We start from the raw sequence: 18,549 nt of genomic DNA on the forward strand, positions 1-18,549 counted from the left end.
GCCGGTGTCTGCATGCTGTATTTAGTAATCTCCACATGCTGGCTCTGCCGGTGTCTGCATGCTATGTTTGGTAATCTCCACATGATGGCTCTGCGGCTCTCTGCATGCTGTGTTTGGTAATCTCCACATGCTGGCTCTGCTGGTTTCCCATTTTCTGTGTGTTGGTTTTACATGCTGTTTCTGCCTGTCTTTGCATGCTCTCCGTGGTGGTCTTCACATGCTGTCTCTGATGGAGTCCCTGTGCTGTGTGTGGTGGTCTCCACTGGATTTTTCTACCGGTTTTCCAGTTCTCGGTTTGCTGCTCTACCAATGCTGTCTCTTATGTCTTCACAGGGGACATTCCCATTCCAATTCAGAATTACTGATGGTGTAACATCAATGTGACATATTTTTATAAGGCTCATCACTTTGCTTCATGCCTGTACCATAAGGGAACCACACGTTCTGAAAATAAATGTATGCTGAAAACCAATTCTGTGTTCCATCCCTTAGGTACCTACATGTTCCAGTCCAGTCACCAATGTATTATTAGTTCCATATCTGTCAACTGCCTGGACATCAATAGGTTTCTAAAATTTTATTTGAACAAGATGTATGAGTTTCCAATGTCTGATCAGATTTCACCTGTTGAATCCACCAGCAATCTCTGTCTCCACCACTTGAGGAAGGTAGAGGCCTTTCTCAATGGCACTGGCAAAAACGTGGCAATGGCACCCATTTCTGGCTCTAGACTTCATTATGCTAACTCTACCTGTGTCTTCTCAAATGCCTCCCTTTGCGCCTCCCAGTGATCCAAAGCCCATGCTGTCCTCATGATGCTTCGGACCTATCCTTTGTATCCTGCTTGCCTTCGGTTGTCTACCGTGCTCTTGCTCCACATTAATGGACCCCCCATCTTTAAGGTGCTCTACACCAGTGGGTCTTAACCCTTTGACGGCTGTGGACTCCCACTGAATTATTTCTTGAACCTGGGGACCCCCACTGAGTCATTACTGGAACCTAGGGACGACTAGCCTCAGCAGTTTCTATGATCAAAAGAAATACACTAATATACAAAAACAAGTACACCCAAAAAATGCTGAAAATGTAAATATTCTGTTTTCCCATTTTCAATGCTGCTTCTTTATTTTTGTATAGTTTATTACTTTAATGTATTCATTTTAATATTGTTCAATGTGGTAGCACACTACCGGACCCCCTGAGTAGGCTTCGCGGACCCACAGAGGTCCTCAGACCACAGGTTAAGAACCACAGTTGTACACAGTTCACCAGGCACCCTATGACCATTGCCCATTCTTCATTTGCAGCCGCACTCAAGTCAACACACCTGGAAATTATCTCAGAATGTTTTCTGCTCATCAATTCCTAAATTTAGACAAGCTCACTTAGGTGCCGTAGTTTTTCTGAATTAACTCCCTCTGGCTGGAAGTCTCTTCATCTTCTTCTATGTCATCCCCTTATGACCTTGTGTGAGTTCATCCTGATTCAATGTTCAATCATGCTTTTAATATTGGCCATAAAAACATGTCTGTCATGATCTTCATACCGCAGTTACAGTAACATCTCCTCCTTTATTGTAAAACAGGCACCGCTCCACCACCAGGATTTGGAACAGCTGATGGGCCCCCATTCCCCTTTGAAGACCCAGTGATAGGTAACATCCTCCTACTTAGGGCACTCCATTGTTATTGTAAGGGGGTTTGTGGTGATGCTCATGGCACAAGCCCTCCATATGTTCATAGGTTTATTTAAAGATACTATTGCATTTTACAATACAAAGAGTAGTGAAAGGAAGCAATTAATAAGTGTTGATGGCTCAACATGCAGAGTAGGCAAAAAAGGAAAAAGAAAGAAGCGGTGTGATGAGACAGAGTGCATTCAGGGTTCTTACAGTGATGTAGTATAGATTCAGGATGCAATGGCATTGTGGTTTCCTCATGCTGTCTCTGATGGTCTCTCAATGCTGCCTCTGATGGTCTCCCGATGCTGCCTCTGATGACCTCTCCATGTTACCTCTGATGGTCTCCCCATGCTGCCTCTGATGGTCTCCCCATGCTGTCTCTGATGGTCTCTCTATGCTGCCTCGGATAGTCTCCCGATGCTGCCTCTGATGGTCTCCCCATGCTGTCTCTGATGGCCTCCCCACGGTTCGAGGCATGTGGGCTGCTGAATTCATATCTGTGCATAGATCGCCGCCTAGTGTTGGGTCCGGATGTTTGCACGTTGTTGTCCTGGAAGAGTCTTCGAAGTATCCTGGGATAGGTGACTCCTCCCCTGGACTACAGTGCGCATGGGCATCCTCTCCATCCTCAGATTGTTTTTTTTCCGCCATTGGGTTCGGATGTGCTATCTTGACTCAAGTTAGGAAAATCTTTTTTCAGGCCAAAAGGCCTTTAGTTCGCGTCGGTACTGTTCTCGATCGGTATCAATAGTATCTTTGTTAGTTTACTAACTTCCAGAACCAACTTTCGCATTTTACCCGACCGTCGATTCGACATCAACGATGGAATCGAGGACACCATTCAAGAGGTGTCCGGTATGCAATGCGAAATGTCCCCACGTCGACGTCCATCCGGTGTGCAACAAATGCCTTTCACCGGATCACAACGAATCTACATGCATGGCCTGTGCCAGATTTCGATCCAAGAAGACTCTACGGAATCGACGAGCGGCGAGACTCGAGGCGCAGCAAGCGGCACCGGCCCCGGCCGACATCTTCAACGCCGAGACCGAAGATGTCGAAGAAGTGGAGAACCTACCCTCCAGTCCCGCTTCCGAACATGACTCCGGATCGGAAGACGTCGACGAAACACTCTTTCGCAGAGATGAAGACGACAACGAGGTAGGAGACTACAATGAGGCCTTAGGGGCCGAAGAGAATAGCTCCGGTGACGAGCAAGGCCTACCCGTTCAGACTGAAGAAAGCCCAGTGCAACAGTCTATGGCTTCGGTCGAGGGATCGCCTTCGGGCCTTACCCAAGACCTATCCCGCAGTTCTTCGGCCCCGCCCTCGGGCCCGGCCTCGGACATTCAGCAGCAGCCATTAATGCCCAAAACAGCTGGTTTCCCTTCTTCGAAACCGAAAGCGAAAGCTGTATTGGTTCAATTGAAACCGAAACCGAAAGTGGCGCTGGTCGGATCGAGGCCCTCCACACCTTCGACGCCAGCAAAACACATCGGCACCGAGCGCACCAAACGAGACTTCGGTGCCGAACTCGAAGCGGCCGACGTCGGAGTCGACATAAGGAAGAAGGCCTTCGGTACCACCAAACCTGCTCGGCTACCGGCACCGACGCAATCGACCCAAAGGTCAAACAGCCTGCTGCGTCTCCCACCGCTTCCACGGCAACACCAAAGCCACACTAATCGAAGAAGTCGACGGCCATTCCCGCCCCTCGACTCGATGACCCACCGGCGCCGAAAAAATCCGCGACCGCCTCGACAGAACCGGTCGGTGCACAAGAATCGAGGGCGCTCCAGACGCGACCCATTGCTGCACAAAGCACCAAAAAGAAAATGGTCCTCCAGGACACGTCGGGCTCCGAGCCAATTAAAGCTCCAGCAGCCTCTTCGGCACCAGCCAACATTACTTTTGGCCTGCCACCATCCACGGCCCCGAAACTGTTCCAAATCAGGACACGGGTCACCCACACCACGGTCACGCCTGCTGAACGCTCTGCGGAGACGTCTCCATCGCATCTCATCGACGCCGACACCGGCAGGATGATTATCCACAAGAGGAAAATAACTTCGGAGCCGGCTTTGGACTCCTTCAGGATTCCACTTAAAAGAAAGCTGCCTGTGGCTTCAGAACCAGTTCTTTACGAACCTTTCCACTCACCCTACCAGGATCCACAATCCTTCTCTCCCACACACTCCGACACGGATGCGTTGGAGGACTACATGGGTGACCAAGTCCCCTACCCTGGAGACATGGACCCTGACGGCCAACAGGACCCTGATCAAACTTGGGATGACCCTGTGGACCCAGGTGCACCTATAGATGCACAAGACCCACAACTCTATGGAGCAAAAACATCTCCCACAGAGGACACTGCAGCGTTCAACGCTCTAATTGAACGTGCTGCGGCCAATCATGGGGTGCAACTTCACTCGGATACCGTCGAGGACGACTTTCTTATGGATACTTTCGCATCCTCAGAAAGGAATATAAAGACTCTACCCATGTTAAAAGGGGTCCTCAAACCAGCAAAGGACATCTTCAAGGAACCCACCAGGGCAAGAGTGATAAACCCCAGGATCGACAAGAAATACAGATCAGCGCCTGGGGACCCTACTTACATCAGAGGCCAATTACCTCTGGATTCCATTGTCGTTGCGAATGCTCGCAAGAGGGCACACTCACAAACAACAGGTGACGCTCCTCCCCCGGACAAAAAGTCCAAGGTGTTAGAGACCTCTGGCAAACGGGTTGCCGCCCAGGCAGCCAACATATGGCGCATTGCCAATACTCAAGCGCTCCTCGCTCGCTACGATAGAGCGCACTACGACACATTAGAACAACTACTCCAACATCTCCCTGACCAATTCAGAGAAGGTGCAGAGATGCTCATCAGGGAGGGACAGCTCCTCAAAAACGCATCCATCAAGTGTGCGCTGGATGCCGCAGACACAGCTGCCAGGGCCATAAACACTAGCGTCATGCTACGACGACATGCCTGGTTACGAATCTCCGGATTCAAACCTGAGGTGCAAAACAATATACTCAACCAGCCTGTCAACCCCGACTATTTATTCGGCCCGGTGGTTGACACCACCCTAGAGAAAATAAAAAAGGACACGGACACTGCAAAGTCCATGGGGGCTCTCCAGACTCAGTCCTTTCGGAGCGGCTCCTTTCGTCGCCCCGGAAATAGAGGAGCAGGTAGAGGACAGGGGTCACAGCAAACATACAACAAGGGCAATACACAAACCACCTACGATAAAAACACCGGGGGTGGATATCGTGGCTCCAGTACAAAGGGCAGAGGACACGGCTACGGCAACACCAGGTCCTCCCCCAAGAACAAGCAGTGACGCCCTCTCCCTTCCTCCCGACCACATAACACCTGTCGGGGGAAGGCTACAAAGGTTCCTGTCCACGTGGAACTCCATCACCACGGACAGGTGGGTCAAAGATATTGTCAAATACGGTTACTGTCTAGAACTAACCTCCACTCCACCCACAATACCTCCAAGAAACCGTCCTATGTCCTCAGAGCACTTAACGCTCTTACAGCAGGAGGTGCAAAGTATGCTTCTAAAAGGCGCAATAGAGGTCGTACCCGTCCACGAGCAAGGTAAGGGGGTGTACTCCCTGTACTTTTTAATACCGAAAAAGGACGGGTCACTCAGACCTATATTAGACCTGAGACCCCTAAACAGATACATTCTTTCCGAGCATTTTCACATGCTCACTCTACAGCAAGTCCTCCCGCTGCTCAAGCAGGGAGACTTTCTGGCCACACTGGACCTCAAGGATGCGTATTTCCACATACCCATTCACCCCTCACACAAAAAATACCTCAGGTTCACTGTTCAAGGGCAGCACTACCAATTCAAAGTCCTTCCCTTCGGCGTGACAACGGCACCAAGGGTGTTTACAAAGTGCCTAGCTACTGTGGCGGCACATCTACGGAGGCAGCACATACACGTCTACCCTTACCTGGACGATGCCTCTCTGATGGTCTCCTCTTGCTGCCTCTGATGGTCTCCCCATGCTGTCTCTGATGGTCTCCTCTTGCTGCCTCTGATGGTCTCCCCATGCTGTCTCTGATGGTCTCCCCATGCTGCCTCTGATGGTCTCTCCATGCTGCCTCTGATTGCCTCTCCATGCTGCTCTGCTGGTCTCCCCATGCTGTCTTTGATGGTCTCCCCATGCTGTCTTTGATGGTCTCCCCATGCTGTCTTTGATGGTCTCCCCATGCTGTCTTTGATGGTCTCCCCAGGCTGCCTCTGATGGTCTCCCCATGCTGTCTCTGCCAGTCTTTCCAAGCTGACGCTTATGGTTTCCCTGAGCTGCCTCCTCCGGTCTCCCTATGCTGTTTCTACAGGTCTATCCCTTGCTGCCTCTGATGGTCTCCTCTTGCTGCCTCTGATGGTCTCTCCCTTGCTGCCTCTGATGGTCTCCTCTTGCTGCCTCTGATGGTCTCCCCATGCTGCCTCTGATGGTCTCTCCATGCTGCCTCTGATGGCCTCTCCATGCTGCCTCTGATGGCCTCTCCATGCTGCCTCTGATGGCCTCTCCATGCTGCTCTGCTGGTATCCCTGTGCTGCCTCTGAAGGTCTCCTCATGCTGCATCTGATGATCTCCCCATGCTGCCTCTGATGGTCTCTCCATGCTGTCTCTGATGGTCTCCCCATGCTGTCTCTGATGGTCTCCCCATGCTGCTTCTGATGGTCTTCCCAAGCTCTGCCTTCTGGTCTCCCCATGCTATCTCCGCCAGTCTCTCCAAGCTGCTGCTTATGGTTTCCCTATGCTTCTCCCTTCCCCTGATGTTCTCCCCATGCAGCCTCGGTCAGCCTCCCTGTGCTATTTCTGCAGGTCTCTCCATGCTGCCTCTGGTGGTCTCACCATGCTGTCTCTGCAGGTCTCTCTGTGCTCCCTTGACTTGTCTCCTCATGCTGCTATTTCATATAAAATGTTCGTATACGAACACAGACGCCACGCCACCATGCCTGCTGATTGATCGCAGAACTGCTCATGAAATAACATAGAGGATGTTACTGACTTGGAATTGGTTGACTAACAACTGTGTCAACTTGGCAAAGGAGGATAGACCAATATCCCACACTTTATATGAAATATCACATACAATCACATATCACCAGATTTTAGAAGGAGACACCATATAAGTGAAAGAATACAGTTAAGCTTTCAAGGCAATGTGTTTTCTGCCCTGAAGAAGTCCGAGAGGACGAAACACGTTGGTTAGGGTCTTTTTATCTTGTTGAAAAAAAGAAGTCACCAATAAAGAATTTGAAGGAAAAACCCTGCTGAATTGCCATTCTTGTTTTTGAAATGTGAATTACAAATATTTATATTAGATCAATCACTTTTGTAAAACTTTTACCGGAATTAAGTGTGCTGGACCATTGTGCTGTTTGTGGAAATTTGAGATACTACGTATCTTAGGAGATTTAGGGGTATTGGATCTCCGGTCCCTAGCACCTTGTATATTTAGATAGAAATTACTCCACTAAGGATAGGTGCAATTTTTCTTTGCCTCAATCCCTGTTCTATTTGTATTTTACTATGTTTGTTTCCCTAAGTGAGGCGGGTACATACACCTTTCTCAAAAGCTACCCTGTATATAGCTAGGAGCGGCGCCCACAGTAAGTCTACATATGTCTGATAATATTCGACGGCCAACCCATCAGTGACAGGTGTTTTGACAGTATTCATTTGTTTTATAGCCCACATCCTTTATCGAGTCATTCAGGATAGCTCTTGTGTCTTCAACAACCACCGGTCATTCAAAATGAGATTTATACCTTCTTCGTCACTGCTTTGATTTCTTAAACACAATGCCATGTGAAATTTAGCAAATATGTCCAGGGTATTGGATTGTCAATCAATCAATCATAGTACTTATAGAGCGCACCACTTAGCCGTGAGGGTCTCAAGGTGTTGTGGGGGAGGGTGCTGCTACTACTCGAAGAGCCAGGTCTTGAGGAGTCTTCTGAAGATGAGCAGGTCCTGGGTCAGTCGTAGGTGGGTGGGGAGGGTGTTCCAGGTCTTGGCGGCAAGGAAGGAAAAGGATCTGCCGACGGAGGTTGTACGTTGGATGCGGGGGACAGCGGCGAGGGCGAGGCTGGCGCAGCAGAGCTGTCGGGTGGGGGTGTAGAAGCTGAGTCGGCCGTTGAGGTAGGCTGGTCCGGTGTCATCAGTATCTCTCCTGTATCAGCCTTAAGGAAAACAACGAGACTCAACCTCCCCTGCCGTACCTAACCACATGGTTCCGTGACCTTGGACCTGTTTGAAGGTCCCGGCACACGGTGGTCCTTGTCCAATTAGCTGCGACTACATCACGGACCCCTCCCTTCTTCCACGACTATATCTGGGCTTATTGGGTTAAGCTCCCTTGCCGCATCCTCCCACACGGCTCCGTGACTGAGGTCCTTATCGAAGGCAATAATGTCAGTCCTGATGATGATCCCTCTATTTCTTTAATGGGATCAAAACGTCGTAGACCTTTGTTCAACTACGTGTACACTTACTAAATTTGCCCATACTAAGTGCCACGGTTGTTTTCACTATCATGCTTGTTTTATGCTCAATTATTACGACAAGCGTTTTTGTTTTGGTTTGCCTTAAATGTCTTTGTTTCCTATGTCCTAATGTTACCTATTACCTCACTTTTATGTTTGTCGGTACAGGATTGTACCCCACTTGGTTCAAATTCGTGTTTTGCTAATTTTGAATAAATTGGATTAATTCCCTCTCCGGCTGGATAGTTGAAATATAGATTTGATTGCATTCTATGTTTAATTAACTTGCAATAATTGTTACAAGGACCACTGTCCACGTTAATAATTAAGGAAAACAACAGCATACCGACCTTTTTCTCCATTTACTAGCCATGCCGGCAGATGCCCAGATTCATCCCCTTCCTCATATTGGGTTTCTGTTTATGTTCTGTAGTCGTGTTTCCCCTGTGTTTCCTGTGTCTCATCCAAATCAGCCAATAATGTATGCTGCGTCTCCCGTGTGACTTCATCATGTGAGGCCTCTCTCTCTGTATGTCCTATTTGTGGTACTAACAGCATGACAGAGCACCCTAATACTCTTCTCACCCCATAAGTCGTGTCCATGCAATTCCCCCTCATGGTCACTTTGAAAGCTTTTAACAATGAACTGCGTTCCCTAATATAGGGAACGTCCCCTTGGGCACAACTGGACCCTGTGAGGGGTTATCTTGATGCGATTTTCTAACGTTGTAAACGAAAATTCTCCAATGAATGTTTATTTCTTCATATTTTATTTTTCATCATATGATTACAATCCTGTTGTAATTTTGTCCAGGATATTACTTTCATGTACCTAATTCATACTCCTCATGCTCCAATGCATTTCCGGTTAAACACCCTTTGCAATGAACAAAACGGTGTAAATTAATATAAACAAGACTTAGTACATGGGGAGACTCTGTATGTAACTCAATCTCAGGTAAGCGTAGTGTTGAATGTGCCTCTAAAAATTATGTATAAAGGTGAAAATCGTGCTATGGTGAAGTTAGTTCACAGCTACATGCTGCTTAAGGATAACAAAAATCTGACTAAATCGAAAGGAAATCTTCGTTATTGGTAACCAGCATGGTTCGCGCTCCATATTAGGTGACCCGGGTCCGAACAAGAAGGTGGTGTGTGGAATACAATCTTCTTTGTGCTCGGTGATGTGGTTAAGCCGCATGTCATTCAAGAACTTAAATAGAACACACCTATAGTGTTGCCTCCTACGTTCACGTTAGCGAGTCTCAGCATGCAGTAAAAAAACCTCTGTAAAACATGAAACTTACGGGAGTAGTCAACCGTGGCGTTCTCCAACAGTTTGGCGATAATGCGGTGCCCGTGTTTTTTAGAGAGTGTTAAGTTACGTCCTAAAGGGTAGACATCGATGATAGACTATGTGAATCGGTGCGCTGCCGCAGCCGCCATGTTGGAACGGGGTGTATAAGTCAATGTCTTGTATTTTACAAGTGGTTAATGTACTATTGCAACCTATTCTTGTGCTTTTAAAAAGATCGAGTCATACTAAAACCAAGGATCAACGATCTAGTGCCTCCAAACTTAATTCAGTTGATAGCCATATCTGGATACTAAGTCGTACTAGGAACATAATAAATAATAACAAAGAAAACTATAGGGATCCTTAGACTCTAGTCGTGCTGTGTATCTGGGTCAACTAGTTTCATACTTAAGACAAAATACTCTGATTGTTACACAGACAATTAGAGATGTCGCACACACAATATTAGTGAGGTAACCAAAAAGTCAATGACATACATCTGTCAATACTTCCCATGTAGTGAACCTGTGTTAATAAACGTTAAAGCTCATACAAAACAGTCATCAGTGTTAACGAAAAATCCATTCTTCATGTTGACGTTGATCAACCAGTGACTGTTACAAGTAGCAAGTATATTCCATTCTATCGTTAATTCCAAATGGTTTCATGGTTTCAAATCGTTTTATCCAAAGGTTTTCTCTTTTTAAGAGGTATTTATTGTTGTCTCGACCCTCTTCTTTCGCGATAACTTCCAAAATTAGGAATTTGAGTTGACTGATACTGTGCTTGTTTTCCGCAAAATGACTGGCTACTGTTGATTTCAGGTTCTTATTTTGTGTGTTGGATTTGTGTTTATTGAGAGTCTTATTTTTATCTTTTGTTCTGTTTTACGAACATATGCTTGGCCGCAAGGACATTTTACTAAATAGACCACATTCGTGGTGTCGCATGTAGCTGTCACTCGTAGTTTGATCTTATTGCCTTTCCGTGGGTGTGTTATGACATGTCCTTTAATTATAATATTACAATTGTTACAGTTGTGACATGGTACTGTCCACTTGTGAACGGTTTCATCCTCTTGGATTGGATGTTTCAGAATTTCTCCTAGATTGTTACTTCTTTGATACGCAAAGATAGGTAATTCATTAAATAAGTTGTTGAATTCATGTTCTTGGGCTAAAATAGACCAGTGCTGTCTGATGATCCATCGATAAGCATTGCTCATGGTGAAGAATTTGGAAACTACAACCATGCGTGTATTTTCTTTTTGGTTGGTTTTAGTAAGTAACTCGCTCCGAGGTTTTGAAGGCTGCAAAGTTTTGCTTGTCCCAATACTGTTTTTGGATAACCCCTATTTGCGAACCTTTGTTCCATTTCGTTTATCCTTATCATGGCTACATTGGGTTGTGACACTATTCTTTTTACCCTTAGCATTTGGGAATATGGAAGGTGTTGTTTTAAACTCTCTTGATGAAAACTATGAGAGTGCAATGTATAATTACGCTCCGCGGGTTTTCGATAGATATCTGTTTCAAATCCGGTGTCCTTTCTCGTGATTTCTACGTCTAAGAACGTGATACGTTGCTCTTGTATTTCAGATGTGAATTGGATTATTTCATCAACCTGGTTGAGATTATGAAGGGCATCTGTAAGCTCTATTTTTGATCCACTCCATGTTAGGAAAATGTCATCAATGTATCTAAGAATTAGTTTACTGTGCGTATTCCACGGATGTTTAGTTAGAATATGTTCTTCTTCGAATCTTTCCATAAACTAAATAGCATACGCCGGAGCGGCAGAATTGCCCATAGAAGTTCCTGACTGTTGGAGAAACCACTGATTTTACATTTAAAGTAACTTTGAAATAGGATAAAGTACAATAACTCCATCAAGAATATTTTCATATCCGGGTCAATATCAGACTGTAACAATGTGTGTTCTATTGCTTCAATACCCGACTGGTGTGGTATTGAAGTGTATAAAGCTTTTACGCCCATGGTGCATAAAAGGATAGACTCATCTCTTTCAATTTTAACTTGTTGTAATTTAATCAAAAAATCCGTCGTGTCTTTCACGAAAGTTTGCATTTTCATCATGCTGGGTTGGAGATACCTGTCTAAGAATTGCCCTATGGGTTGATGTATACATCCTTTGGTGGACACAATTCGTCGTGGGGACGAAAGCCGTTCCTTTTTGTAACTAGATGTTGGCATCCCCTTCATGCAACTCGATGAAAGAAACCTGTGCATGTCCAGCCTAGTCATTCTCTATTACACCATTCAGTTGCTTTTGATGAATTGCACGGCATCTTCAGCGTGGCCGAAGAAGTGTCTCTTATCCTGTAAATGCACCCTAAGGCCCGCAGGTGGACTTAGGTCATATGTCAGTCCTCGATCTCTCAGTTTTCTTTTTATTTCTGTGAATGTTCGTCCCATTTTTTGTGTTGCTACACCATAGTCAAGGTAAAAGGAGATTCGGTCCCATTGAATTCCACATCTCCTGGTTGTGAGGCTGCCGCCAGGATGTTCATCTTGTCTTTATATCGCAGTTGTCTTGCAATTAGCATGCATGTTGGGTTCCAGGTTTTGGTTTCCCACCCGGGGTCCAGTGCACTCAACCCCCTTCGCACCTTACCCCAGGTAGAACTGTGGGCATTCAAGTTTCAACAAATTGCTCCATCGGTGCAGATTTTGCCCCCTCGGGTAGACCCAGTATGCACACATTATTACGTCTTGGTCTGTCTCCCAAGTGCGCCGGTTTGGCTCCTTGCTGTTGTATGCGCCTTTTATAATCTGCCAGTTGGTTGGTGTGAGCCCCCAGCATTTCCTCTGCATTACCCACCCTTGATCCAAGATCATTGGCCCGTTCCCTCATTTTATCCATGTCTTGGTGCAGTAGCGCCACTGAGATAGCCACCCCATCGCTCTTTTCCGTGATAGGCTTGTGTTAACGGGGGTGTGGCTTCACCTGCGAGGGGGTCCTCATTTGGCATCAAGGTGTGAGCCATTCTGGCTAGGGCTTCTTCCATCGGGCGGCAGCACCCATTCCTCCCTTGGGTTTGGACGGCCTTTGTGACACCAGTGCATTGTGGGCATTTCCAGCTCCTTAGTTTCTCATAGTGAAGCCCCCTATAATACAGACCAACTGGGCAGGCCGGGTGCACTGCAGTCACACAGGCTTCGCCGCATGCAGGAGGCACAGCTTGTGTGGCAAGCACAGGCCACACCGATCCCGGCGAGTAAAGTACACTCTATCGTGTCAGTGTTTTTGCACAGATCACAGCAGCAGTCACAAGCGATTGTCCAAGGCAGGCTGCACGTGAACCCCGCAGTCGTCATCAATTGGCTGTACACTGGCTCTCCCAGCACAGGCCTGTGCACCTCCTGTGGCCAAATGTTGGGCGTAAGATGCTTCAGGCCGCCCGGTTAGTGCCTCGTCACTGTGCCATCAGACACCAGAAGCCTCACACCACCTCCATGGTATGATCTATCTGGAATGAGAAGTCCTCACGCTCTGCCTCCCTCTGCGATTCCCCTCTGGAATAGGCTCGTGCGCACCCCCACGGCTCACCTGCTGACCGGGGTCAGTACAGTTTCCTTTCAGTCAGGGCCTCATAGATGTGGCATAACTGCTGCACATTCATCTCTTGAAAATACTGTGGTCAGAGCAGTGGTCGAAGTGGGGGTTCGGCAAGGCACGGCGTGCCCCTACTTTTCATAGAGTCCGTTCCCCTACTTTCTTATTTTAAACATACCTCCCGGACGGCATTAATCGCCAATGTCAATAGCTAAGGCTCGACTTTTGGGTATGAGCGGAACGGACAAGGACAGTGTCCAGTTCTCCTGCTGCCCCCCCCTCTTTGTTCCCCCTCTTCCCTCTCTTTCTGTCTCTCTCCTCCCCATTTAGTGAAAACAGAGACTTCAAGAAACAGGTATCACCTTCTCTTTCCTCCTTTCGTTTATTTGCTCCCCTGTGAAATGGATCCAAAAAAGAAAAACACTTTTGCTGGAAATCTTTTTCTGACATTTTTTTATTTCTTAATGCAGTTTCTGGGTGGAGAGAAATGAAACATTCAAAATATGAAACATAACTAACTAAAGCAAGACAGAGTGGTTGCAAGGTGGCCAGATTGATTTATTCACACCTAAGCACATTAGCGCCACTTTACAGTGTTTGCCAGTGAAGCGCTACTTTTGTTTTCTCGTCTCTCTTTGAACAACATTGCTTTCCCTGGGTGGGAAAGTGCACTATTCCTGGAGGTACTGAAATACCTGCTTGATTGGTGAATTGGAAATCAAAATGCGTACCACCGCTCTGTGTTCAGTGATGAGGTCTTTTAAAACCATACTGCTTAAGTTTTGTAAGCATATGAGCAATGGGCATTGAAACTGGTCCCTTCTGGGACATGCAGTCACGGCCTTAACTTTTCAGGCAAAGGCACTCACTAATTTCTGAATAATGAGTGTAAAAAAAAAAAAAAGGTAACCATGTTGTTCCTGCTTACATTTCACATGCCTTACTTAATATTGCAATCTCTATGAGTGTTTGCTTTTTCTAGGGTGTTGTTCATTTTTTTTAGGCAGTATATTGCTCTTGTCTAGTGCATAATTTGAATTGAGTCACATCCAAGTGTTTATAGCGGGTCAGTGAAGTGTGAGTTTCTCTCAGTGGGGCAGTATGGTGTTCATTCGGGGAGAGGATGTGGCCCTATGGTCAGAGCTGCTGAATGTGGAACTGGGGAACCAGGTTCAGCCTTCATGACCAGTCCACCAAACCACTCCCCTGAGGGAGCACATTCCCATGCTAGACCTTAGAAGGCCCCGAAAGATCTTAAAAGCCCTGGTGTCTTAGCACCAGCAGGTGGACCCTAGCAGTGGCAAGTGTGGGTTAACTTTGAAGGCCTGTCCCCCACAATTCATTCTGAAGCTCACCTCCAGTCTTGCAGGCAGGCCTATGAAGCAGCACACCATAGAGTGACAGTGACTCTGTCACTGAGGTCACAGGACCCTTGAGCAGTGTGGCTCTAGGGCAGTGCGACCCCACCAGGCGCTGACCAGCCGCGGTCCGTCCAGGTAACATCAGTGGGGCAAAGGGGCCGGGTAAAGGGGTATTTCGAGGGACGATGCCGATGGAAAATTAAATAAATAATTATTTTTCTCTCGTCATCGTCCCTCGAAATCCCCCCTTACCAGGCCCCACCGCTGTTACCTGCACAGACCGCAGCTGGCGCTAACTTCAGGTGGGGGCGTCGTGTTTGCAAGTACAATATGGTTTTAAAAGTACTTGCTGCTTCCTTCCTGGCCTCCAACAATTTTCGGCAACAATAAAAATGTAATGATAACTCCAGTGATTAATGTTCTTAGTAGAGCGAGATGGTGTTTTGTCTAGTGGACGTTTTGAGTCATGGAAAGGAAGCGCAGAGGGTGAATGTGCCTGCTTCTAAGAACATGTACCATGCAGATCACAAAGTGCACATAATGTAAATAGGTCAGTGTGTTACAGCTTTTGTCAGAGAGACCCTATTGTTACTTGCAGTTAATAAGTTAAATTCCTAACATAGAACAGTGAGCTATTAACTGTCATGTAAGAGCTGCAGAAAAACAGCAAGGTATAAATTAGAGCTTTATGTTTTTTTCCCAGTCTTTGATTATCCTAATGTTGCAAAAAAGGGTTCATTTCGGTAGTCATCAATTCTGATTATCAAAGAGAACCCTCAACCATGGTTTTACGTTTTAAATTCTGAGTTTGTGTTTCTCCAGACCAATCACAATTAAACTATGCTGCCTACTAGTATGGTTGTTATGTGACTCCTACACCTTGCAGTCCTTTGTCTTATGTAACATTTCCTACACAGTGATTTACACACATATGAATGATTGTCTCTGTGTAATATGTGTGATGTAAAGTGCTATGACACCCTACACTGGTTTTAGTGGTGCTGTACATTTTCTGATACTTTATTATTTTGACATTTTACACATGCTGACAGTCTCTGCTAAGATTTTTCCTTATTAGTACCAATGGAACATACAACTGCAGCAGTGAGAAAGGTGACCAGTCAACCTTTGCAAAGGGCCCTCCACTTCACAGCAGCACAAGTCACATTTTTAGTAACTTTTGATCCATTTGAGCTATAAACAATTTATTAGTTAAAATCGTCAGATAATGCAGCAGATGGCGTATTATGTGGCCATAATATGGCAGAGCCATAATTATGTGGAAAACATTTGCAAACTAGGATATTTTGCCATTCATGCTTGAACTGCTCTTGTGAGGAAAGGGAGGAGAGGTGCTGATGACAGAAACTCCATGGCTGGGAGACAAATGGCTTGCGATTCCACTTTTAAGGATATTTGGGACGTTCTGTGATTGAAAATGTATCCCACTTGGTGAATGTATTTTAATGTCAATAACTAAATATTAAATCTTAAATACACATGTGTATCCATTGGTTAAATTAAATAATGTAATAAGCTGTAACTGGTTAATGAAATGGGAAACAAATACAAACAAATGGGATATTTTGCTCTTTCTGCCACACCTCTGACCCCGCCCACTGACCCAATCCACAGGTTATTCCCGCCCTCTGATTCTCCGCCCACAGTTCCCATACTTATTTTCCCCCACTTCGACCACTGGGTCAGAGCCTGTGAGCGTCTTCAGTGCCCCATGGGAGCAGGATGATTTACCACTCCCACGGCCCATATGGTGCCCCCCATACAGGGGGGGATCGCCGACTCTTCGGCTTCACTCAGCCTTGTTCAGATTCAGGAGGTCGTTGTTGGCTTCTGCATCCCGCCTCCTCTGTGTACCCCACGCCGCTAGCCCGTCCTGCTCAGTGCTGGCAGGGTGTGGTTAGGCTCCGGTGCTCCCTATCGGCACCGGGATTGGCACCCCCTTCATCCACAGCGCTCTGTGTAGCGCCTCGTCCCGGGCAGGGATGCGCCGCAGCTGCGCCGCAGCCTGGCAGTGTGGGCACCGTGTTGACATCCCGGCCGCTTGTGATCGGGCTCTACCAGATGCTCAGATACCCCCAGGTAGCAGTCGGTTCCGGGGGCAGAGAGGGGTCCCCTCCACTGGACTGTACACCACTAGTTGCGATGTATTTGGATCCAGCTCGTCTACTTAGGAGGCCACCTTGGCTCCTTGTTTTTCTACACTTCTACTTATTTTTAGAGCTAGGCTCAAAACTGCACTATTTGAACAGTAAGTATGCACATCTGTAGGTTCCAGTTAGCAGCCGCTCCTTAGCGCGGGGACACGCCGCTGTGCATCACCAAGCGCTTTACAAAACTCCCTAAATAAATAAATAAATAAATAAGCCTTCTGCCACACTCCTCACCCTACGTCATAAATCCCTCACTGAGTACATTCCACTCTCAGATAGTCCAACCCCTCATGGGTGTCATCTTCGGCCCCCTCATTTCTTAGTCCACCCAGCTGCCAGCAGCGAGTATCTGCGCATGCTCGTGCCCTCGCCTGCTCGTGCCCGCCCATGACCTGGCTTTACATTTTAAGGCACGCGCCAATGCTCTGTGCTTCACAGTAGTGGTAATCCTGCACCCACTACACCCAGCGGCCTCTATGTTCCCAGTTAAGCTTTTCTCTCTCTAGTTCCATTTTTCTGCAAACATCTCTAACTGCTGGTTTTTAATCATTTTACTCTCCTCCTTTCTGCTCATAATCTGCTGGACTCTTTTCAAGGTGCATTCATGGGTTTGGGCTCCTTAGAAACTGCCCTCAGCCAGGAAGACAGCTTACAACCTCTGCTGACTACAATTCCGCCTTCTCCAACCTCAAACTCCGCGGCCTCTCTGTGGCCTTTGATTCTGTCAATCACCTCACGCTACTAACTACGTCATCAACCCTGGGGTCACGTGACCTGCCTGCAGCTGGTTCTCATCCTCCCTCTGGGACTGACCCTTGTCAGTCCCTCGCTGCCCTTCACATCCCACCCCTTTACCACTGCTGCTGAGAATCCTACGAAAACAAATATTTATAGATTCATTGATAAAAAGCATAAACATTACAGAACATATATTCAAAATAACTTCAAATAATTATTAAAAGGGAGAAATATAAAAAGGATAACGATCATATAAAAAAGCCTCCCATAATCCCTCTCGGCTCAGTCCTGGGACATGCCTCTCTCCACTTGACATCCCTTGAGTCAGCTTTTTCTATCACCTCTGCTCAGACAATCTCCAAATCTTTCCCTACTTTCACTCCTCCCTTAAAGACACAGACATTTCCCCCTGGATGGCAGTTTGCTCAGTGACAATAAATTTGTTTGAAATTCAATTTACTTCCTAAGTTACTTTGGTGCCACCTGAGTCCCTCCTCTTCTCCCCTTACTATACATTCCTGATAGACATGATGACCACAGCATCCTCATACATGTCAACCCTGTGATGAGCACGAGGGCTGACTTAGAGCTTGGTAAAGGGGTTACTCGTCACAACGACGACCTATCTCCTGTCTGCAAAAATATAAATCCCACCGCATATAATGGGATTTATATTTCCGAGGACAAGATATCCATCACCGTTATGATGAAGTAACCCATCCGACAAGATCTAAAACAGGCCCCAAGACATTTTCATAACCAACACAGTCACAGCAGCAAGATTTCACCCACATAATCCACAGAAAAGGTGCTTTAAAGTTCCATCCACGTCACCAAGATTCTCGTCTTCTCACTGGTGATTGGCAAACTTGATTGTTTCAACTCTCACAGGTAGGTTCCCCCCTGCGCGGTTCCACCCCACCAGAGAAAGTGTTGTCCCCCCGTGTTGTTCCACCCCACCAGAGAAAGTGCTGTCCCCCCGTGTTGTTCCACCCCACCAGAGAAAGTGCTGTCCCCCCGTGTTGTTCCACCCCACCAGATGAAGTGCTGCTCTTCATTGCAAGAACGTCCACAGACACACTCCTGTGTGACACTACAACCACCAGTCAGAAGGTTGCCAGCTAAACACAGGGCTCCAAAAAAGCTACTGTTCTAGTTCCCAAACCCATAGATAGCATATTAGCAAACCTTGAGT

The 18,549-nt window shown here is 46.8% G+C and overlaps 1 protein-coding gene across 4 annotated transcripts in view; it reads left to right on the forward strand.

The window, feature by feature from the left end:
* Positions 1-18,549, forward strand: part of LOC146829757 (uncharacterized) — a 224,399-nt gene that overhangs the window by 110,845 nt on the left and 95,005 nt on the right. For 3 of the 4 annotated variants that reach the window (XM_085606723.1, XM_085606721.1, XM_085606720.1), the window contains one exon: positions 1,586-1,654. The exons of the other annotated variant lie outside the window; for it this stretch is intronic. In XM_085606723.1, the coding sequence (XP_085462849.1) occupies positions 1,586-1,654 (69 nt within the window). The remainder of the gene's footprint in view (positions 1-1,585; positions 1,655-18,549) is intronic. 4 annotated transcript variants of the gene reach the window in all.

This window comes from Triturus cristatus, chromosome 5_2 (genome assembly GCF_964204655.1).
Source record: "Triturus cristatus chromosome 5_2, aTriCri1.1, whole genome shotgun sequence".
NCBI lineage: Eukaryota > Metazoa > Chordata > Amphibia > Caudata > Salamandridae > Triturus > Triturus cristatus.